The 25478-nt window shown below is 38.6% G+C and overlaps 1 protein-coding gene across 1 annotated transcript in view; it reads right to left on the reverse strand.

Moving 5' to 3' along the window:
* Positions 1–25478, reverse strand: part of ABCC4 (ATP binding cassette subfamily C member 4 (PEL blood group)) — a 159527-nt gene that overhangs the window by 37227 nt on the left and 96822 nt on the right. The window contains exons 21-25 of the mRNA XM_061996060.1: positions 12602–12752; positions 11878–11997; positions 7955–8065; positions 6391–6491; positions 3118–3309 (exon numbers count right to left, since the gene is read on the reverse strand). Of these exons, the coding sequence (XP_061852044.1) occupies positions 3118–3309; positions 6391–6491; positions 7955–8065; positions 11878–11997; positions 12602–12752 (675 nt within the window). The remainder of the gene's footprint in view (positions 1–3117; positions 3310–6390; positions 6492–7954; positions 8066–11877; positions 11998–12601; positions 12753–25478) is intronic.

A 25478-nucleotide genomic window follows, 5' to 3' on the forward strand; every position in this document is an offset into this window, starting at 1 on the left:
TTTACGAGGATTAAACATGTACAACGTAGCCTGGTGAAGCGATTGGAGTGCAGAAAAGAGGAAGAAACATGAAAACTTTCATGAGTATACGTACAGACACCAGAGGGCAATTACCCACTGCCCGAGACTCAGATGTATGCAGTAATGACTGCTGGAATTAAATTAAGCACAGGAAACATTACATTGAAGAGCAAGGAGAAACTCTCTAACAGCCACAGACACTAAAGCTCAAGTAAGGCAGCAGTGCCCACATTTGTTGAAACACACACAAAACACTCAAAAAGTATACTGCAAGGAGTAACTTACACAGCATAATCTAAAAGGTATTTTCTACTAATTTTCTGATTCAACAACTGCACCCAACAATTCATTATTGTACTATTGTATATAAACTAATTAACATTTATCTAGTGCTTATAATTAAAGACACAGCCTAATTTAAGCAAATCTGTTACAATAAATGATAAAATGTCTAGTACACTAAATTATATCAGTGAAACAAAAGAAAAATAGTTCTGAACAGTTACACTCATCTCAGAAAGAAAATGCTGAATGGAGAACACAGTCACCCGGAGTTGTGAAAACAAAAGTTCAATTGTTTCTCTGTAAATGTCAGTGATATAAAGTATTGTACTAAGGACATAAAGAAAAACCATAAAAAATACATTGATACTTAAAATAAAAATGCAGCTGCTCTGCATATTGTCAAAATCCCACTTTCAGTTTGGCATCAAATGAAAGGACTATCCTCTTCAGTATTTAGAGGAATCTATTTGGTTTTTTTGGTCCAACTGACTACAGGCTGCTGAAAATTGACATGGATTTGAAACAGCTCTCAGTATACACATTTATTTATTTTTTTGAATACACTGTATTCTTCAGAGGCCCACGTTCATAGCCCCTGCAAACACAAGAATGGTCTGCAAATGGAAGTCCCAGTCACCTGACAGGAACCACATGGCCAAGATTTAGTTGCCCCATGTATAAGCCATGTGCATACACAGGAGTACACCTGCTATGCTGTGCTCATCATTACTCAAGCGTCACTTGTACTTCAAAGTAGAGCTGGACAAAAAATGACAGTGAGATTTACAGCATGTCAGCTACTCCACTGAAACTGCCTGTATCTTTGTAACCCTTCAGGCAACCTTCCTTTCGTGCTATGCTGGGAGAGCATTTACGTGAACAGCTGCCATGCTGTAAATCCAGACCCTCATTCTCCTTAATTTTTTCATGTACTCATACCCTCAGACTTCAGATTTGTCAGGACAAAGTGCATTTAACAATATATTAGTCAGTAAGCGTTCATGTTTAAAACCCAGAGCTGCACATGTTAACTTTCTCCTGCTACAGCTACAGTAGCTGAAGAGGTTAATCACAGCCAGCTGCTGAAGGGTTCCTTATGTGGGCACTCCCTGGCCTGTCTCTGGCAGATGTTAGCAAAAGATGTTTAAAATACAGAGTCTCTCCTAGTCAGCTTTGACTATAGGGAGATACTGAATGCTGAGACAAGCAAAACAAAAGTGACCCTAACCCGTAAGTGATCTGCTAGAACCACTTCCTCCATCCTTACTGTACCTCCAGCTTCCCAAACTCGGTGCTGGGGTGGCTACAAGAAAAACTACAAGCACGGCAGAAGTTTAAATTCATTCGCCCTGCCAGTGGCACTGCAGCCATCAGCAATCTGTATGAGCCAGGGGCCTGAACAGGAATAAGAGTCGTCACTGACAACCACACAGGCAGAATCCCAGTGGAACTGGAAACCTGGTTCCAAAGAGATGCTCTTCCATAATTAAAACCCATATAAGGAACACAGATGCTTGGGAGATTTATTTTGCACAGTGGCAGTCTACTGCAGTATTGTGCAAAACACAAAAGTTCTTGGCAATAGTTCCAAGACGGGCAAATTCACTTCAGGATAACAAAACCACAGCATAACCACTCAGCAGAAATAAACTGTCTCAATCATTCCTTCCCTTCCTGCCCCCACCAAGGACTGAGTCATACATTGCTAATATCTCTTGCTCCTGGTTTTTATTTCTATCTCTCACTAAGAAATGTAAATTTTCTTGTCTGCTCTTACATTGGAGTAATACGTAACAGCTAGCAAGATGGCCCATAGGCAAGAAAAGTAGAGAGCAGATAAACATTCCTTTTACTCTTCTTCTTAAACATCACATTTAACTCACCTATACCTAATTCTTGTAACACGCATGTTATTAAAAAGGTCCACTTGAGGAATGAAATGGGTTTGGGACTGAATGGAAAAGTGTACAAAAATGAGGCTAGGGCAATGATTGTAAAGAGTTGAACTAGCCGCCTAGAGAAGATACTCTAATCAAAAATGTACATGTGCATTTGAAATGTAGCAAATCACAAATTAACACTGCAGGGTTCTAATTTAATTTTGTCTGTGGGGGAGACCTTCCCTAGAGCTAGCATCAAAATTGGGGAAGAAGAGTCAAATTTGCAGAGGAGGAAGGATTTTATTTCTGTGTTTCTTTTGGCTACCAATCTAATTACTGGAAACAGTTAATTGGATTGGTAGCTGAAAGGAACTGAAATAAAATCCCCAATTCTTAAGTTATGCAACTGGTTTGTATTTCTTTTATTCTCTCTCTCTTCCATTTGGGGCTCTGTGTAAGAGCATGCACACTCCTTACTTCCAATTGTCTCTGCTCACCTTGCCTGCTGACATCATTCATTCCACTTACGTTTCCCTTCTATTGAATCCTCAGTTTCCCAATGCAGCTCCATTTGCTTTGGATTTGAACTGGATTTGCTCTGGGCTTAGATGGTATTTTGAATGTCTGCCACTTTCTGATGAATCCCAAATTTTATCAGAAAAGTGTCAAATCTGTTTAAGTCTTTGTTTTCACAGGTAGAAAGGTCACGTTCCCAGATGTCTTTATGCTACACTTACAGGAAATATATATAGTGTTCTTAAATGACTTTTGTTATTAAATGACTAAGGCTCATTTTTAAAAGCTTACTAATTTCCTGACATGCATATATTTTATGGATGTGTGTGTTTATAATGGATGTTTACCACACAGCTTCTTGTCAACTTATCTGTTCTTGATTTCTGAGAATGGCCAAAGACAGCTATGTACATACCTTTTCTTTTGGTTTAATTAAAACAGATAAATGTCTTAACACCAAAGGTCCATCTAGACTGTAAGTGAAGTTAACATTTTCAAATGCTATCATTCCTTGGCTTGGCCAATCAGGGGGTGGATGCTTGTTGGTCTCCCAAGGTGCTTCTTTTTCGAGTTCTGTGTATTCCATTACTCTTTCTACTGATATCATCTAAGGGGAGGAAAGAAGACATACATTCATAAATCTCATCTTATTGTATACATTGTTAAAATTGTATGCATACATATCTATGTGTGTGTCTATTTTTTCTACAAAGATTCAAAGCAAATTATTCCAGATTTTTTTCTTTTAAGCACAGATAAAGAATATTTGGTCCTACTCTATGCTCACTTTATAAATAATGTCCTACTACAGACCCAAATCTATCATGATTCGTAAATACATACATAAGCATTCATTCCTAATCAGTGGGATTAATTACAAATGTAGGTACGTGCATACGTGTATTGGTTTATGAAGAGTTGCTTTTGATTAGTAACAGGGGAAGAGGGTAGCAGTGTATGCCTGATAAAGAGTTCTTGAAGTTTTCCCCTGACTCTTGGGTTCAGATCCACCTCCAGCCTGGATGGGCCAACCAAATGCCTCTGCCATCACTATTTAAAGATGGGAATTGGAAGCGCTTGGTGGGAGGTGTGAGAGTGGTACAAGATGGAGGGGACCATGTGGACCCCGCAGGCAGAAGAGGACTGCTGGACCAGGGACCTCTCTGCAGCCTGTAGTCAGAACGCAGGCTGTACTCCTGCAACCCATGAAGGGAAATGGCAGGACTGAGAGCCACCAGCAGCTCTGAGTGAGCGCACCCATACTTGCAAGAGACTGTGTGAGGAAGCGGCCATGGCGCAGGCCATGCTGGAGAGCCTGCGGGCCGCAGAGCAGACCAACACAAGAGGTGGACAGGAGCTGCAGCCTTTGGGATGAACACGTCGGAGCTGCCCAGCCTGTGAGGGACCCTGTGTTGGAGCAGGGAGGATGGGTGAGGAGTCCATTTGCCTTGAGGAGACAAATGCCAGGAGCCATCAGGAAATGACTGACTGAAATCCCCATTCCCTGCCTCCCTGAGCCGTTCATGGGGGGAGGAGATAAAGACGCCAGGGTCAAGGCCCGGAAGAGGGTGTGGGGGGACAGTTGGTCTTAAAGGGCTGGTTGTGCTCTTCATCATCATACCACTCTGTGTTGTTTTGTGTTTGTTGTTTTGGGGTTTTATGGCTTGGTTTTTTGATTGGTGGTGGATTAAGTTATTTTCTGTTTTCTTCCCCAAGTTAAGTAGCCTGGTCTGTTTTGTCCAGGACTATAAGCATCAATTAAGCCTTCCCCGTCCTTCAGGAGTTCCAGGGTCTGTGGTACTTATGTCTAATCGTGGTCTTTTGTCCCTGGATGGGCCTAAACCGTGACAATAAGTATTAAAAAATTTAAGTTATGAGAGCTGTCTCAGTCCTGGCCAGCATGACTCCGTTTCACTGTGTGTTGGGAATACAAGGCTAGAAATAAAACTGCTGTATGAACTACAGCATGATAGCTACTAGCATTGAGTTACTGGCTTCATCATACTTTTTGGAGTCCTCATCATTACCACTGTGCTCATCCCCTGCAAATCTTTTAAATATGTTTGTCACAAGTAACTCCACAATTCAAGATAGCTGTCATCATCCAACTATTGACTTACATGCAATAAAACCTGTTTAATTCTTACATACTTTATTTGCTGATGCCTCTAATCTTATGAGAAGAGAAACAGAAGTTGAGCTATCTAGACACTTTTTTTCCCCTTGGGCAAATAATAAAAGTTCTGTTTAGGCTCTGGTGTGCGTCCTCACCCATACGTCTTCTCACTAAAATTAATTATATTTAATGGTATCCACTCACAGGTGGATTCTGAAAAAAAACAAAATAACTTCATAAAAAAATCTATTAGGTTTATCTTGCCTGGAGTGGCTTTAAGGGAAGAGGTAATCAGGCAGCAGGTTCTCTGCACTCACTGTCAGCTACTCTTTCCACATTACAAAACAAGCTCCAAGGAAAATCATGTAAAGAAGGAAGGCAGAGTGTAATACAGAAGAAATGTTCTTGCCTTCCCCAAAATGTAGTCAGCCTTTAATAACAAAGGGGTTTTGGTGGATGTCCACTTGTCAAAGAAGTGGATCCATAAGATGATCAGCATTCCACATTAAAGCCAGATCAGTGAATGGCAAGCCTTTCTCCTTGAAAGTATTTCTGAATCGCAGCCTCCAAGACAGTAACTCTCTATGTAGTGAGTCCCACAGACTGACACTTCCAAAACTTCCCAACTGGTACAAAAAAACCCCTAAAAGTTTTTTTCCTGTTTCTCAACAAAGTCTGTCACCACTAGTTTATTCATATCTGACAAATGCTCTGGAAAAGCAAGGAGCTAGACAAAAAAATACAAATCTGCTGTTCTAATTAATTTTAACTATTACTAAACATGGCTTTGTAACTTCTACAAAAGAACTACATTTACCTCCTAGACTATGGTCAGTAAATCGTTAACTACAAGTAATCTCAATTTGTCAACACAACACAAACAACTCTCAGGTTCATAGTCAGCATGTTCTTCATAAATGTATCGTCTTTTTTCTTATATATTAAGAAAGTAAACAGGTAAACCAGAACATACTAATAAATACCGTAAAATTGGTGGAAGAAATTTTATCTTATAAATTTCAGAAAACACACAATCCTCTCAGCTAAATATAGAGAAATATTTTCAAATGTTTTGCTAGCTTACAACAAATTAAGAAAATACAAGCCTTTATGACTAATTAACAGAACTCTAAGAATGCCATGAGGGACATGCATAAAATTTTAAATGATAATCCTAAAAATAATAATTTAAAAATCAAAAAATATTAAAAATAATTTAAAACCAATCTTACTTATAGGAGTGGTTTTCATTTCTTCTAATTTTAGCAAGTTGCAATGGAATTGTTTACATTGCAACCAGACCGTCTCCTTTCTGCTGTAAAGCCTCCCTTACTATTGTAAGGGACAGACAGGACAGTCATTAGGCACAACTCATCTCAACAGACATTCAAAATCAGTCCCACAAATTATACCCTAGAAGAGGCTATTCTTCTTTATGGACTCTAAGTGGTGCCTCAATTGCTTGCTAAGGTATTAATGTACTAAATTAATTAAGAAGAATCTCATCCTTAAGGCCTCATGTCATAACAACAAAAAAGAACCAAGAGGTGAAAAGGAAGAAATAAACATTACCAGGTTTTCAACTTCAGCACTTTGCCTAACACCCCACTGGAATGTTCCCATAAGGGTGATTGCATAGGAGAGCGCCAAGCCAACCTGCCCTGCATTCAAAGCTGCAGAACAAAGGAAAAAGAGAATCAAATAGGTACGCTGGTAATTACACAAAATCCTAGTTAACTACACTTTCATGAGGTTACTTACATGATGGAAACATCACAGCCAGAACTTTGTTTGGTTACACCATACTTGCCATCTGTGCAATGAGTAGCTCCAGGCAGAACATTTTTGGTATGTTTTGGAAACTGTATATTTGAAAAGATAATCCCAATTTTCCTTGGCCTGTCATTTTACCTAAAAACTGAGATTCAGTCTCAAGACCATACTTAACGTAGCTTGTTAGGGTAAACTGAGCATTACTAACTTCTCACCTTTTTTTTTTTTCCTAGCAGAACTATACCAGCCCCTAAACCTCAACAGAAAAACAAGTGTAAAATGATTTCAAAGTAACATTTACATCAGCTTTGTACTATTTTATCTGATCACAAGAACAGGACAGAATATTTATTTTCCTGTTTACATAAGCATATATTGTGTTCAGTGGGTTCACTCTCCAAAATAGATGGGATTCTATCTGGGCCAATATTAATCATGATTGCCTTCTTAAATTACTTAAACTTTACCCTAGCACAGCTCTATCGACTTTGAGAGAGCTACTCCTTTTCCAGAGGCAAGGAAAGATTCAGGATCATTGTTTTGACTTGTCTTTTTGCATTCTAATAACATCTAACCTAGCTCAAACTTTTCAATGTTGAGTAGCACAAAGTGTTCAAATTTTAAAACACATATACATATACAGAATTTATACAAAGGAAGAAGGAAAGAAACAAACCCAGCAAATTAGCACTAATTTTCATGTCCAAGATAATTACTTCTTCCTTCATATTTTAGATGACTATCTCATTCTAGTACATCTAACCCAATTACACCCTGAATGATGCATACACTAATGACAGTTCATGAGTGACAGTGAACACAATATGTATTATTATGAGGTGATTTTCTTTCTGGAACTGGCCTGTCCTGTTGATTCAAGATATTAGAAGAGTATCCCTAGGAATTTTAGCTTGCCTTTTGGTCTACTGTGCTATGTGTAGAAAGGAAAAAAGCTGTTAAGAAGCAGCTCTGTGGGTGTTTCAGTATCAAAAGCAAAGCCCTGTAGGCCTTAAAAAGAATGGCAAAGGTGGGGAAAAAAAAGAGAAAGATTTATTTGTTGTTATTGCTCTGAAAGCCAGAATCTCAGAAGTGAACACTACCCCATCTGCAAGTTTGTTTGCACATTTGGGGATGATGGTAGATGCACGCCTAAGCCTGGAAGATGTCTGAACTGCCTCCAGTATTTGCAGGAAAGCATTTACAGCCCCAATGCCCTAGACTGAGGAAGAGATCACGATCTAGAAAGAAACATTTAACTTAATTACAGTCCTTAAACAATTAGAAACAGCAATCTATGAAAAAGAATTAGACATCACTATACAAGGTAATTACTGGGTGAACTTTTTCTAACATTTGTACTTACTCTTGGCAAGAAGCAGGGAACCAAAAGCAACCACTATAACAAAAACAGCACAGATGGCATCCAGACGCACAGCGAACCACCTCGAGGTCGTCAAAAATAGAAACCAGGCCTCTAAAGTGCATTTTACAAAGACATAACAGTGGATTATTAGAAAACTCAGCTGTATAATTACTATTAAAATAATTCATGTTAATATTAGAAGTTGTTAAAAAACCCAACATTGCCATCGTCAAGTGCATGTCTGTATGGACTGATGATTGGAATACTGTCCAGTTTTCCTGAAATGGTCTAACCTAGTTTTCACACTAATAGTAACCACAATAGCAAGCACAGCTAGTATAACATACAGTAACGGGAAGAAAAACAGTCATGGCCTGAAGCATAGTCCTCTTGTTTAACGTGGAAATCTTTTTTAACTCTAGTAGACTTGTGAGTCTCATAGAAAAAGCAAAAGAACAACTATACTTGCTGTAGCTGGACTACAGTCTACAGGCTTTTAGATAGAACATATCGCAACACGACTGCCAGTGCCAAGCTTTTCGAAGGCAGCTGCAGCTGGTTAAGCTCCCGTAAGAGCTACTCAATACAGTCAGATGAGCCACAAAGCTATCCAATCAACCAAATGCACAGATCCCCTTTCAGAGAAGCTCATAGGTGGACATCTCCACTGGGCATTCACATCCAGGTGTCCACAAAACAATGGTAAATTCCATCCCAGATAGATATGCTTTGTACAAGACAAAGCAGACAGCAGAAACAGACATTGCAATACAGAAGGCACAGTGTTTGAATTCAGGGCCAAAACCAGAAGTCAAGTAGCTGTAACAGTATATGGCATTATTTATTGCTTAGGCTGCAGTCAGATGAATTGTTCCATCTGCTACCAAGTCACAGCAGAAGGTTACCATACCAATCCCTTCTGCATTGCTTGTCATTATAAAGATCAGTGCTGTTTCACCTATTTCAATGTTCTTTAGCCCAGTGCTGGGAAAGATTCAAACTAGAAAAATACTCTCTTTTATAAACAAAGGGAGAAGGTAAACCTGGTTTTAAGCCAGGTCATTTTGGATAACCAGATCATTGAGCGATCAAATCAACAATTCAGCCAACAGAACTCCAGGGAACTTCTGGAGGGCAGCAGAGGGAAAGAGTAAGGATGACAGGAGGCGGCCAGGTAAGGTCCAGAGCTGATAACCTCTTAGTCCTATTGACATCAACTCTAACTGCATATGCCTGACCACATATTTAGCAGCTGGTTTTATCAAACAAGACATTAGACATGGTGTAATGGACAGTCATACAGCTAGGCACACAGAAAAACAAATGCAGAAGAGAATGCTGCATCAAGTCACAAACCTAGTTCCAGAAATTGAATTCATCATGATAATTTAGGTACCTGTCTGATACCCAGGAGCTGAATGTCCCTTGAAACAGCCTATGGCAGCTTCCTGGTGACATGAAAGGTCATTTTTGGTGCAACTTGTAACACCAGTAAAGAGGACACTTGGGTGGTAGATTTTTCAGCTCCAAGATTTTGCTCTATTGATCCCATTATCCAGGAAGGTGCACTAAACTGTCAACTTGAGATAGGTCATTCTGCAACCTCCCTATGTAACCAGGTTCATACAGAAAGGCAATCATGGGGATCAACAAAGACTCATTGTGGTCTAATTTCTCATGACTCATGAGCTTGCTTATAGAGACATTGCACTGGCAGGAAGGAAATTTGGGTTTCAACAAACCTCAGAATGCCTTTTAGATGTTTTATTTCTTTAATCTAAAGATCATTTAATATCAAATTCATAGGCATCCCTGAAAGAGGAGTCAAAGTGACTTTCCCATTTCCTAGACTGAGCCCTAAACAGAGCGGAAGATACCACTTCAGTCAAAAGTGATAAACAAAAATATTGCTGCTTGGAAGAGCCTTGTGCAATGCAAGTAAGAAAACTCTTTGGGAGACATAAAAACCCAGGACTCCAACTCTGTGAGGTAGCATGAAAGGTATCCTCTTCTATTGGCTATTACTTGCACACATTTAGTATTAAAGACTCATTCAGGGTGGAAACAACCTCAGGAAGTCTCTAATTCAATCTCCTGGTCAAAGCAGGGTCAGCTCTGAGGTCAGACTGCGTTGCTCCATGCTTTATACAGGCAAGTCCTGAAAATTGACAGGATTGGAGCCTGCTCAAGGTCTCTGGGTAACCTGGGCATCCGCTTGACTGTCTTCATGGTGAAAAGCTTTTTCCTTATATCCAGGTTAAACCTGTCTTGTTACAACTTCAACCCATTTTCTTGCTCCTCCCACCATGTCCTACTGTGAAGAGTCTATAACATCTGAAGGGCAAGTTTTAAATCCTCTGTAAGCTTTCTCTTCTGCACACTGAATAGGCCCACTTTCCTCAGCCTCTTCTCACAGGGAAATTTCTCCTGTTAGTCCCCTGACCATCTTAGTGGCCCCCACACTGAACTCACTTTGGTTTGTTAGTGTTTTCTGTATCTGAGGGTTCAAAACTGGATGCAGTATTCTACTTGTGTGCTAAGAAGTGCTGAAGTGGATAATCACTTCTCTCCTTTCCCTGGCTGTGCTCTTGTTAATAGAGCTCAAATGTTGTTGGCCTCCTTTGCTGTCCGGGCACACTGCTGGCTCATATTCCCTCTGAGGACCAAAAACCATACACACACTATGCAACCTGGTATACTCCAAATATTCTAGTGGGAAAGGCACCAAAAAGCAGTATGTAGGTACACAAAAGAGTGCAACTATCAACATTGAAGCTTGATCTCAAAGTAGGTTCCTGAATTGTCCAGGAGGGTTGTTACTGACAGCTACAAGAGATGCATAAAATCAGCTGGGAATTAGAGTGTTTAAGTTCCTTAGATCTGACCTTAAAATACAAGAAAATATTTATTTTAAAGCTAGTGGTTCTCTTTGTACAGGGAAACTTTTATATGCAGTTTATCAAATAAAGACCTCTTTTAATACAAAGCTTAAAAAACAATTTTGTCTTCCCTCACTATCAGCTACTGTAAAATTTATTTGGTCAAATAATTAGCAACTTGAAAATATTTAGAAATGGGGAATTCAAAGCTAGATGAGCCTCCCTGTACGATAACGTTTCTCCAGCCACAAGGAACTGGGCTCAACAGGAAGTTCAGTGCACATGATTTTACACCCTATGATAAACTGTGCTTCAGAAAAGACCAACTGATCTTGTCTGAAATCTTAGAAGTCCATAAATTACTGAATAGTCATAGAATATATTGTACGTCTTCTGATAGAGGAAATTTAAGATCTTACCCAACAAACAAAATTGTAAACATGCACTCTGCTGCATCTTGAAAAACATTGTAATAGAAAACATTTAATTGAAGAAGCTAAAGAATTACAGGGCAAACCTGAATGATATTAGTGATGCTTGCAGAATATGAAAATTTTACCCCTTCTGATTGTGTTAATACCATATATCAGATTTGAGCCCTGAAAGCTGCACAAATTAAAAAATGAGATTTATGAAACTTTTCCAAGATGATTTATATGAATCAACTATGCCCACTCTTAGTACACTACTTCATACAAAATGCTTCGTGATATAGCTTCTTTCTGCCCTTCCTCCCTCTTTTTAAAGATGGAATCCAGGAAAACGGCAAAAATGCTTCTTATCAGGCATACTTTCAAATGTTTATCTTAGACATTGTTAAAATGTAACTGTGGGTATCTCAAATTATATTACAGCCCAAAGTAAACTCTCTAAATCTCAACAGATAATAACATTTTTGTTCTAATAGGGAAATTTTACCCTAAAGAGACAAACACACAGCTGCTACTGATTTTAATGTACATTATATACATGTCGCTGAGAGCATAAGATATTTCCCTCCTAGAGAGCAAAGTATTTGAATTTTCTCGTCAATTCATCACAAACCTGAGTGGAGGTCTTGGTGTGCATCAAACAATTTTTGAAATCTTTCCTCTGCTTTCAAAGCCCGAATAGTCCAAAGTCCCTGGAGGGATGATGACAAGTGGGAAAACACTGGACTTCGAGCTACAAAGGGAAATGAGAGTAACTTAGCAATAGCTGAAGGACAATTAATTCTTTCTGTACCACACTAATCTTTAATCCTACCACTTTATACTTAGCCATACAAGTTACTGTGTTGCATCCTTTTAGATAAATATATGCAATACCTTTAACCCAGATTAACCAGGCAGATTAACTTATACAAAACTGTCTCACATTTTTAACAATAGCTGCCACTGAAGAGATTCTTTGACCTTTATTAATGACATAAGGCACCCATGATTGCTATTCATAATGCTTAATATTTCATGTCATAGTCAAGCTAAAGTCAGGCACAACACTTGGATTAGGTCAGACACACCATTAGTATGTGCATGCATGTTTCCAAAGACCAGCAACTTAACACGTTAACTTACACATATATAGTTAAACTGAAATACCTAGTTTATCATTATGCAAAACAAGAGTTAAGCTGTAATTCACTAGTTGAGAATTGAGGCTATAAGGAAGTTATTTGCATACCAAAAAAAAAAAAAAAAATCTTTGCTGGATTGTCTATAAAATACTAGCATTTCACATAATAAGAATCAAGGTTCAAACTAACATTATGCCCCACCACGCAACATACTTGTGGATTCCAGACGTTTAATATCTCTTGAAGTGTCTAAGAAATATCGTCGAAGAAAAATGAAAAGAATAAATAGTGGAATTAAAGGGATGAGTATCCAAGGAATCACTGCCACAGCCACAGCCACCACACCAAAAATCTGTAGGAGAGTCTGCAAAACAATAGAAATAAAATAAAGAACTCTTTGCCAGAAAAATGTAATTGAGGAGTACAAAACTATTTAACACTACTGAAACACTTAAATATTTAAACACAACTACGAAATGTAAAAGTGGATGCACTGTATAACATGAGCAACATCTATTTTTAAGCATCGTGAAGAATTCACAGCAATACTTAATTTGACTAATTGTGCAGTTTATGGTTTTCTTCTGCATTATTTGTTCTCTAAGAAACATCTTTGCAAAACTGGTGACTGAGCATTAGTGTCTTTCATTGTCCACTATTCTGTGACTGCTGTAACAAAGCAACAGATGAATAAGGAAACAGACAACTGATCTTTAATGGACTCAGGCTATCTGGGATATATTTTTTCACTCTGGGTGAACCAGGGATCCATCTTTTCACTCCAGATTAAAAAAAAACCCAAACCGTTGAAAGATTGACTTTCAGTTGAAAACCCTGGAAGTGTGATTTTCAGCATAGGCTTGTAACTTTCACCTAAAACCAACTCTGTCCCATTTAGAAAGAAAACTCAGTTTCAGAGAAAGTGAACTTTCTCTTCCCAAAAGTTTGCATTGGGAAACATTACAAATAATAATAAAAACAGTTAAACACTGCAAGAAGTGTTATAAGAAGCCACTTTTACCAGGTTTACTTCAGAGTAGATGAATGGCTGGGCCAAATCTGAATTTCCTCTTAGAAAACTGGATACAATGCAGAATGAAGCTTTGTTGCTTAGGACAGTAGATCCTGACCTAACATTCTGAATTAACTCTCCCATTTGCTGCAGATCACTTCAGATCCAACTTTCAGTTTCACTACACTGTTAAATCATTAATTGTACTCAAATTTCTTTCAGAACACCCGCTGTGTATTTATGTATGGTAAAAACCGTGGCATAATGAAATCAGGGTGTGACCATTTGCTCCTTAAAAAAGGGTTATAAAACCCCAATGTCACACAAAATGAAACCCACCCTGTACAAAAAATCCAGACAACTGAAATCCTAGCTCAACACTGACTCTATTATTTTCGCAAGCAATGAAAATAATACTCCTTCAAAAAAACAATACTTTCTAAAAGGTCTTCCTTTATGGTCTGTAGAAGAGTTACCTTCTTCATCATCACATACAAAGTTTCCATCCCTTTATCTGTGCATTGAGTTGGAAAAGTCAAGCGATACATCAGATAAGTTCAGATACCAGAGAGCCACCTGCATTTTCAAACACTTTCACTGGAAGTGCCTATGAAACATCACATTTCCTGTAGTGCTTCAGGTAGCCCACCCAACACACACTCTAAAGTCAAAATGAAACACAGTCTTTTCCTCTACATCTGTGGGGTTTTTTCTGGAGACTTCTCTGACTTTAATTTCACCTCACCAAACAGCAAACTCACATACCTTATCCATTACAACTGCATGAGTCAGCACAATCTAGTCTGGCAGTAGGGAAGACCTCTGCTGTGAGAGATTTATCAGTGTAAGTGTTGAATCTCATTGATCCCAAAAGCACATGATAGGGTCTCATAAATCTATTAAGGAAAATGGCTACAGGGTAGGTACGGGGTACAGGCTCTGCAAGAGCTGCATTAACACTACACTGCTCATCTTTGAGTTAAGGTGTTGATGGCATGATGTTGTTTGACCTTTTAGATACATACAGTAGATTGAAAACATTTTACCTAGGTTTCATCACAAAGAAGTTAAGGAGGCAGCTAGAGTGCATGGTATTTTACTTGGATCATTTAGGCACATGGTTATGTCAGCACAAAGCAAAACAGAGCGCCTTAACTCCTCACTGGCCCTTGCCCACCTTCTAGTTCTCCAATGTCCTTTAAAACCCCGTAAGTGTGTTTGGTTTTTGTCCTGGGATGAGGAGAAAGGCAACAAAAACTCCTGACCTCATCCTAATTTTCTCCTGTTCAGATGACTGTTCTCAGTACTGCTTGTTGTCTCTGCCAAGCCTGTCAGCCATCCACATGCCACCTAATTTCTAAAGGCTCCCTCACCTCCATCCTGATTGGCAAACGGAGACCAACATCCGTTCCTTCCTTCTGACAACTCATTTCTAAATCTGCTTTATATGCCTGCTGCCTTCCCCCTTCTTCCTCCTAGACAGTCACGAAAAAGTAGTTTCTGAAGTACTTCTGTTTCCTTGTACCATCAGCTGCGAACCTGGAGTGAGGAGTTGGGGAAAGCTGCTTCAAGGAAAAGAAACACGAGGAAAACAAAAGCTTCTTAATAAAAAAATGAAAAGTCAAACCAAAGTTCTAGTGACGATAATCTACAATATGTTGCAAAGTGCCAGTGGGGGTGGGAGTGGGAGTAGAACTATTAGGATCCAGCTCATGTAAACAAAGCCTTGCTACGGTGAAAATACAGGGAAGGAAAAGATGGTTAGGATGACTAAAGCAAAAATCTGACACCGCCTTTGGAAGGAATTTTAGATGAGCCTGCACCACCTTATCATTATAAAAATTTATGATAGGGTGGATCAGTCATGTGTGTTGTTTTTTTGGAAAACCAAACTTGCATAGAAATTAACTCTTAATGAAGTAGTCTGAAAGCCAGACAACCATTTGCAGACTGTAATCATGTGGTTACTGCATGAGGTAAGGCAAAGGTTCTAGCTCCCGAGTTTCACAAGAGACAGCTAACCTCTTCAGCTGGAGACTGCCCCAACTTCTAATAGATTCACTGAGTGCAAGCTGGAGGACCCAAGATAATCAGCAGGCTGATAATAAGGATACCATGAGCAGTCTGACTGCTCTCCTCTCTGCAGACAAGCAGTGAGGCAGGTGTTCAGTTTGCACATCAAGAAATGCTCAGGACGAGGCATCTAGACTTTGTCTAGTAGAATCAGCTTACAATTGAAAATTCCATCAAAAGGCTAAGCAGGCAAGATCTCCCTATATAAAAGAAATATGGCCTATGAAAACAATATCATCTACTGTATTTCTTAATATAGAGTATTTAAAAGTCTTCTGTAATGACTGTGCAGAAAACAGTAGCCCGATTAAAAAAAAACTAACAAAAATTGCTGATTAATTATATTTTACAGCTATTAGCACAGCACTGGAAACAAGGTCACTTTACACAAAAGACAATAGATGCACAGGCCACTGAGACTGAGGAGATCTGGATGGAGAAATCTAAATTGCTTCCACGGGGAGCTATACTGTCTAATGTCCACTTTCAAATTTGAATAAAAAAGAAGAATTTTCTGCTCACAGACTACACATACTCTATCCCTGAAGTACAGAAAAGAACATGCTGTTTCTGTTGGAGTCATCCTCTTGCTTACAAGAGTCCTGAAAGATTTCCCTTGTGCTTTGGTCAGCCTCTCTTATTTTTCCTCAAGAAATCTTCTGTCTTACTGAAGCAATCATATACCCTCTAAGGAAGCAAATGCTCTCAACAGCACATTCATGTGTTTTCCCTTCATTTTCTGGTGATCTACATATTCATAATCCTTATAGGTGCTGAGAGTGATATCCTGGAGTTTCTACCTCAAATAAGTCTTGATCGAGAACTAGGTATTTCTGTATCACAACCACAAAGCAGAAAAGCATTTAATGTGAAGAAAAGAAAAAGAAAAAAACACTACAAATACATAAAGGGCAGATGTCAGGAGGATGGAGCCATGTTGTTCTCAATGATGTCCAATGTAAGACAAGGGGTAATGAGTACAAGCTGGAACATAAGAGGTTCCAAAGAAACATAAGGAAAAAACTTCTTGACTGTGAGGATGATGGAGCACTGGAACAGGCCACCCAGAGGAGTTGTCAAGTATCCTCTGGAGACATTCAAAATCGACCTGGACGAGTTCCTAGGTGGTCCTGCTCTGGCAGGGAGGTTGGACTAGATGATCTTTCAAGGTCCCTTCCAGCCCTCGAGATTCTGTGAATTACAAGCTATAAGCAACACATACAGTACAAGCTAGAAGCCTTCCACTTTATTGCAGAAACTATACCATTTATATCAAGTTAGAAGTCTTACAACAAATGGTAAGCCATTCAAAGTCATTTAATAAATTCGGCAGGATGAAGCCACAAAAGCTAAATTACGATTTCAAGATGTCTCCTAAGTACATCTACCCTTCCATCCTATAGATTCCTACTCTTCCCTATCACTTATAATCTAAGCTTAGATTTTCATGTATGGCTTAAGTACTTCCTTGAAAAAGGCATCTCAGCTTCATGTAGAACCCAATTTTGAACCCTCAAGTCTGCTGGCATGTTGCCACAGGGGGTACTCAGAGTCTCCTCGTGCAAGTACCTATAAAACATCTCTCTGTCTTCTCTTTTAATGGGCTCAACAGTCTGATCTTTGAGGTTTTCCATAATTCAAAAAGAAGTTTTACATGGGTTTTTTTTGTTTGCTTTTAAACAGACCTTACAATGTATTTCAGTATATCTTATAAAATACATATGTAAGGGGTACCATGCACTTATGTGTCCATGTAATATCCTACTGTGATTTATGATGCCAAGTCATTCAACATAGGACCCACTACAACAGGAACCACACTATTCCAGATTTGCAGCTGGTGACCTGGTAGGATCTCTAATGAATGAGAGGAGCCCAAGGGATGGGATTTGAGATCCCAAACTTGAATGTGTCTACATGTGACTTGCATAGTGAAACTCCTGTACTAGTTTAGAAGCGATTAATCTAACCTTTAAGTGGAAATATAGTAACCCTACATTTGAATATTCCTCTGGAGTCCACCAACTGTATTGACTAGACATTCTCTGACAATAGCAAAGAAAGTATTTAAACCCCAACAAACAGATATCTAAATTTTGATGACTGAATCTGCAGTCAAATGCCACTCAATAACTGCAGTGTTCTAGGACTGGTTTTACAAGTTAAACACAGCTACCCTGCCCCCATCCCAAACTCCTACTGCCTGGACCCAAATATGCACTCCTAAAGATTATATTAGCCCATTGACACTGCCACAAAGCCATTCTAGATTAATAATAGCAACAGTGCATATCCTGGATTTCAAGCCTGTAACCTTAACTGCATCATCTTAGAGCACACTCAGGCTGTGCTGTCTGAAGTAAATCCAGGTCAAGAAACTACAAAACCCCACTCTGTTCATACTTGCTTGGCATTACCCTTCCTCCTCCCCTCGTCCTGACTAAAATTATTTCCTTGTGGCTCTGCCAACTAACTGCAAGCACAATCAATCCCTAATCCAGTTCTGACATTTTCTTTTTCCTTGAACACTTTTTTTAAAAAAAACCAACACCACACTTTTTCAAATGACTGTTTGGACTGCCTGTCCTGCAGCTCTGTTAAAGCACAACTGCATGGGTGGCTGGCTACACTGGCAGAGCAAAGGAGAAGTTTCCCTGAGGAGAAGACATGAGGAGATCACAGTAATAAACATTTCACTTGGGCCAGCTGCAGCCAGAGCAGCATATCCAACCACATCATAGATTTTTTTCTGTGGGTTTTTTCTCCTTTATTACAAAACAAACCCAGGCAACATCCTAATAGAAACCCTTTACCTTTGTACCATAATCCTAGTACATAAATAACTCTGCTTCATTTTACTCACTTGAAGTAGCAGAGCTGAGGTGTATAGTCTTGTCTTTAAGATACCTTTTTAATAAAATGTATGGGTTTTCTTTAAGAACTGGTTAAAAAAAAGTACATACAACTGTTTATACTATTGCTTGTGTCAAACTGTCAGCAACAGATTAGTCTTGAGAGAAAAAGTAATGAAGACTTATGAGTACAGGATAAAGAGTGTTGTATATAACTCTGATATTTAAAAGTCATCTTGGATGTCATCCTTTTCTGAAGCAAGCAGTGACAGCAATCTTTGACAAGAATGGCAGCTCTCAGTCAGTGTTAATTCAGCTGTAGGAAAATGTGCATCCAGGAGAAAATTTGAAATATAAAGACAAGACAACCAATGCACTGAAAGGGGGAAAACAGGCACAGCTGGGAAAGAAATTATAATTTTAATTTCAGATAAACTGAATGAAACAAAAGAGTAAGAATTAAATATGCCATCTCAGCTTCAAAAACAGCAAGTCCACTTTACCTTCTTCAAGATATTCTCTCCTTTGAGTCCTACTACTTACAATTAGTCAACAAGAGGTGACCTAAGTCCACGTCACTGCAAATGGGCTGAACACATGTCAGATACACCACGGAAAAGTATTCAAAATTCCCACTCACATCCTTAATGCTGGTACCTTCTATTTGTTCTTGTCTCTGTAAAACAGTTTTTCTGGATCATTGTTTTTCCAAGCAAAGAAGCATATACTTAGCTCCTCAGGGCAAATGTTTTCTGTGCCACCAACACGCTCATTCATTTGACTTGGCATGCATTTTACCATTAAGTGAGAAGCCTTAATATTTATTTGAGACGATGGTGAACTGTGTACAATTGTTCTTTAACAAGTGACCTTATAATAAAAAAAAAGGATGTTTTCTTTAATACATTGGCACTGCCACCATTCTGTGGTATTTAAACAGCATCCTATCATCAATAATCTTTTACACTACAATAAGGGCTAGAAATAGGCTTTCTGGGAATACTGGTCTAGGAGGCTTAATTAACTTAGGCAGGTCTCCATCCAATAGCGAGTCTCAAAAATCAGTCCATATGTTCGTCTGAGACTCCCAGATACTGATGCTTTAGAAACAGAGGCATAATCAAGCTCCTGACTTTGTGATCCTGCCAGACACTCAAAATACTTGGCCTTTACAACTCTGCATTACATTCCTACATCATATAGAGGTTATTTCCCGTTTTATAATACATTATCTGCACCCATGTAAAAAGCTCTTTGCCAGTGCCTTTTGGCCATGGTAATAAGTTACTTCCAGCTGATACAGATTTCTGTGAAAAAATAAGCTTTTATCAGAACCCAAGCAATGGCCTCTACTTATGCATCTCCACATGCAGCTCCAGTTCATACCCATTGTACGTGGAAATCAATACTTTCTCACAAAAAGAGATGGTGCCCACACTCATTCTTGTAAATGTCTGTGGACAATGCATTTTTCTATTTTATAAGCAGTAAAAACTTGAGGACTTTTATTTTCTCAAATGCTTTTCTTCTATTGAACCTTGTGCCCTTCAGGCACTTCTGCAAAGAAGTTTTTCTTGATGATTTGGACAGCAAGGGACAACTTTGCAATGAGAATCTATATAGAAGTGAGAGGTCCTATTCTTGAAGTTACAAGCAGCTACTTATAACATTATTCTGATCTCCCTATAAAAATTACATAAAAAGTGAATGTGTTTTGTTGTTCAGCAGTGCTAAGTTTGTTATTTTCTCCTGTAAATGTTCACAGTCTCCAGCGATATTTTTACACTGTCCTTTTCCCAAGGAAAAAAACAGGGTGCACACACACACACACAAACTATTCACTCAGAGTGCTCTTTGTACCATGACAAATACACTGCATCTTCCTCTGTAAGACCTAAGATGCCAAGCATTAATCAGAGAGTGTAGAACATGCACACACACATGCTTTGCTTTCTCAACAGCTCCTGCCAGAACCTGCCTGAAACAATACAGAAAAATGTTTGGCACCGCTCAAACCACCCAGAGTTACTCTTCTTCTCAGGTAGCAGAAAGCATCCCTTTCCATTATATTCAATCAGGGCTTTTGTGACTCTAATACCCCCCACTGCTGCCAACTGTGAGTGCTTTGTTGGCTGTTCCACTTGCTTCAAGATTCCCAGAGCAGTGCCTTTTTACATCTCCTCTATCAGTCCTTGCTACCAAATAACTTTTATTTTTAAAGGAAAATAAAGAATGGCTTGACAATTTCTGCTCCTCTCCTGCCTTTAAGTAGCCATTTCCAAAACTGTTCCCCAGCTATGTAAGTCCAAGACAGCCCCGCTGAGCATAGATCCCTATGAAAACATTTGACTTCAACAACGGATACTTTTTTCTTCAGCACGACTACAATTTCCTACTACAGTAGTACTACTACCTACACAAGATGCAGCTCATACAAGCTCATACAAAAGGGATCAGGCTTTTTGACACCTTCAGTACAAAACTATGAATGCTGGGGTACTAAACAGAGAAGAGACCATAGAATGTGGCCAGGTTCTCATGCTCTCCCCAGATAGCAGATTGCTACTGCTGGAAAAAGACCACTGGACTAGGCAGACCACTGCTGTGATCCTGCATGGCATTACTTAGCCTTCTTATGGTCTATCCCATTAACTTAATTGTTAAAATGCTGTCCACTGTTTCTGTAAGGAATATCTCTGAGCTAATAATGAGGTTATTATAACCTTTTCATCCATGCTTCGCCTGGGTTTTCTCCCATTTCTTCCAAATATCTGGTAAAATTTACCACAGATGCTGCTGCCTCACACATTGTAGTCTGCATACTCTACTTTTGAGCTATATGGATTTTCCTGCCTCAGGGCTCTTGTACCTCATGGTCATAATGCCAGAGCAGCCCCATGCCTTCCCCAAGAATACCTCATTTTCAACTGTGTGACCTTTTCTGCTAAGCGAAGTCTAATTGTTTTACCAGAAGTCAATTCTAAGTCTTTCAGCAACTTTAAAAGCTTTGTGCTACATTTGAACAGTGGTCTCCTCATCCTTACTGCAATTATAAGCTTTTAAGCATTTTACTGTTTGTTCCTTCTGTTTAAAATACATTATTGATATACTTATTTTTAGGTGGAATTAAGTACTACTTGTATTTCTCTAAGTTCCACAGTGGCCTCTCTATCCCAGTTAAATAAAAACTATGAAAAATATTAAGGACCACAGCATCATCTAATCTAAGAATAAAACTACCTTGTTCTTCTCTGGTCACACTCTTTCATAGGAGATATGTAAAAAAGGATTTTTAGCCTCTCTTTGAGTTTTCCCCTGACTTCCCCAGAGGTCTGCCACTTTGATAGGGCTACAAAACGCTACTTTCCTATTCAAAATAAATTCTTGATTCATAATTCTTTGGTACAGCATTCTGTTCAGTGATCACTCAGGAAACTTAACAGTGTCCTGTTACACCATAGTTTAACTAATTAGCATCAGTCTCTGGCCACCACCACCAGGTTTCATCTAGTTCAGCCATTCTCTACAGGTACAGAATCCCGTGGCATATAAAGAAGAAACCTTGTTGGCAGAAAACAAGCATTCCTTACTGTGTTAAGTGCATGCTCCTTTGCAATTAGTTACAATGTCCTTCAAGATCATCAGAAAGACTTTTCAAAAGTTTATTTATCACAAAACATCAACAGACACACTACCAAAGTTAAGGAAATGATACAGGATCTGACCCCAAAATCTTGACTTTCTATCAGTGAGAAAAACCAAAAAAATTAACTTTTCTCGGAATTATGTTATGCTTAACAGAAGAACAGACAACTGAATCGGGTACCAAAGGCAGCATGTTTTCAGTTTTAGAAGGGAAGATCTAACCCCGTTATTTTAGCATACAAATGACTTTCGTAGTAAGAAGGCTCTGCTTACTTACATATTAAATGGATTTCAACACTCAATAAGCAGAAAGAAAGAAAGATTTAAAGATGTGGCTGTAAAAGGAAATGCAATCACTCAGCATCCTGTTCTTCCACAGTACAGGAACAGCTATTAACAGCTATTAAGAGTGCAATCCAAATTAATCGTTTTTTTAAAATGATACAAAATTATCCTGGAATGTAGATCTAACACAAAGAGGTATAAGCTTCCCAAAGACATGTGACATTCAGTTCTCAGCTGAACACTTCCCTGTTGCTGTATAAAAGCACTCCTTTTGAAGAACAGACTTGTCTGAAGTTTTCAAATCAACTGCGGAGTTCACCAGGCCACCACAGATTCAGTAAGAAAGATGTTCTGCATGAGATGCACATATAACCCTGGCAGCACATTTCTGTGAGATGCAGTCTTTCTTTTTCGCTAAAGATAATTTTTTGTCCCACATGTTTGTTTTGGGCAAAATATGCAGAATAATCTAACACACATGCCAGCCACATGGCTTAGTAATTCCAATTACCTCTGCGTTTCTACTTCCCTCTAGAATCAAAAGTGAAATCTCCAGTCCTTTTGCCAAACAGAGAAATCCTAATTTGTTTGTAAGCACACATTGTCCTATCTATAGTATATCAGTAGTTTAAGGCAATCTAGAAGATTTGTACTTATCACCATTTGGAACAGGATTGTTACACTCTATGACTGACAGCAAAATTAAAAACATTTCTAGCTACTGTGAAGTTTAGTAATGTTAATGATTTTCAGAAGTCTTAGAAATAATCATCAGTTTGAGCTACAGATGCAAAAGGTTGCAATAATGTTTAAAAAGTCAGGTAAACATCTATAAATAATAGTCGTAAAAATTCCAATTATGGCACCAAAAGCAGAAGTAGTATATAGGTAAAGATGGATCAAAAAGAAAAGGAGAAAACTGCAGAACATAAGTTCAGTTACATCAGAGTGTTTATCTGCCTTCTTTCACAGTGAGAAAAGTAAACAAGGAAATAACGTTCCAAGAGATATAAAGAGCCTCAGAGGAGTGGAATCTCTCTTGAGCTTTTACAAATTTCACTGTAACTAAAAGGAGAGAAATTTCCAAACCACACAGAATATAGGCACGTCATTTGACTTCCACACAGCTATCCTGCTTTTCTAGTAGCTGAAAATGTATTCAGAGTAATCTGATAAATAAAACAGAGAAGTGAATCTGGAGAACAGTCAATTTAAACCAACTGAAACTTTGAATTTACAGGTTTCAGTCTAATATACTAAAATGCTGCAAGAACCACAGTTTTGTCTTAGAATCATAGAATTATTATGGTTGGAAAAGACCTTTAATATCATCAAGTTCAACCACTAACTTCACACCACCAGGCCCATCACTAAACTCTGTTTCTCAGTACCTCATCTACGTGTCTTTTAAATATCTCCAGGGATGGTGACTCCACCACCTCCCTGGTAGCCTGTTCCAATGTCTAACAACTCTCTCAGTGAAAAATCTCTTTCTAATTGCCAATCTAAATCTCCCTGGGTGCAACTTGAACCCATTTGCTCTTGAACCCTCACCTCACTACAACCTCCTTTGAGGTAGTTTGTACAGAGTGATCACGTCTCCCCTCAGCCTCCTCTTGTCCAGGCTAAACAAATTTAGTTCCTTCCGCCACTCCTCATAAGACTGGTGCTCTAGACCCTTTGACAGCTTTGTCGCCTATCTTCCTACCAGTAAGTCCTAATCAGCTCAAACTGCTAGAGAAATGAAGAAGAAAACCACATCTCACAATGCTCATTCACTCTAGAAAATGAAACAGAGAAGGCAGAATTCTATCAAATGAAAGTTAGCTCTATTTTTCCAAGAACTGTATTTGGAACACTAGTATTCCATATTTCATTGAGAAAATGGAAGGAACAGCCCACAAACAGAAGTATTATATACATTTACCATAAAAACAGAGAAGTGGAAGAATTAAAAGGAAAAATGTTACGGAAAAACAAAAAAGCAGAACAGTGGTAAAGGGAACAAGGATGCAAGATGAGAAAAAGGTAATGAAATCACATTTTTCTGCATTAGTTTATCTTCTTTCCTGTGTTAGATAAGGAGTTATATCTTCAAATCTTATTAATAATATAAACCCTAGAATATTTTTAAAATGACTCATGTTCCCATACAAATTAAGTTTTCTTACTGCAATGATACCTGTTGCCTTGATGTTAATAAATGGGGAATGATATGTATACCTATTCTTGTAAAAATACTATACACTAATGCAAACAAGAAAAAAAGTGGGGAAAGGGAAAGGATTAGGCTGGATTACATATGACTGCTGTAACTAGAACAGACCTGTAGCCTCCCCTTGGAAAATCAAGGTCCACATATAAACAGGAATCTACCGATTAGAAGTGACTCCAGAATTTACACATCTTATCCTCTATACATACCATCAATTTGAGTAAATACACAGTCTGTATGATGTGAGACATGCCTACATTCAAAGGAATATGATGACAGGTACAGAGCAAAGATCAGCAAAAGCTTTGGCATAATTAGCTTTACTGTTGGTCCCCATCAACAAGACTAATTGGCTACTGGGATTTAACAATCATGGCATTCAGGGACAGAGGAATGAAAAGTCAATAAAGAACTGCATTATTTAGACAAGTGTCTGCGCTAAACTCACAGCTTTTGCATGTTGGTCTTGGAGATAAAAGTGCAACCCAAGCCTCCTCTTCCTCCTCATTCTCATACCTCTCTTTGTTTTGGAGTGGGGTAGGGGAAGACGACTAAAAGGCAGGATGGACAGGTTTTTATTTGCTAATTTGTTTCTAACAACACAGTCCATAACTCCATTTTACTTCAAAGGAACTAGCAAAACTGAAAGCACATAGGAGTGACAAATGACTACACAAAAAAATAGTTTTTATCATAATGATAATTTTTACCACTTCTGAAATTAGTGCTCAAAAGTAACCAGTGAAAAAATATTTCACTTTCCTTTAAGTGGCTTTTTATTATGCACTAGCAAGATGCTCTGTAGCATGCATCTTGAGAAGGTACACTCAGAACATCAGTTCCACCGAGAAAAAATTTGGTGAGATTTCAGTAGCCAAGTAGTAGTTGACTAGTAGTGGCCAACTAGTACTTTCACCAGGCAACTATTTTAAAAAAAACGTTTTTCTTTTAAACCTCAGCACAGCTGCAAAATCTTGTGATCTCATCATTATGCAAAACAACCAGGAT

Source organism: Colius striatus, chromosome 1 (genome assembly GCF_028858725.1).
Source record: "Colius striatus isolate bColStr4 chromosome 1, bColStr4.1.hap1, whole genome shotgun sequence".
Lineage (NCBI taxonomy): Eukaryota > Metazoa > Chordata > Aves > Coliiformes > Coliidae > Colius > Colius striatus.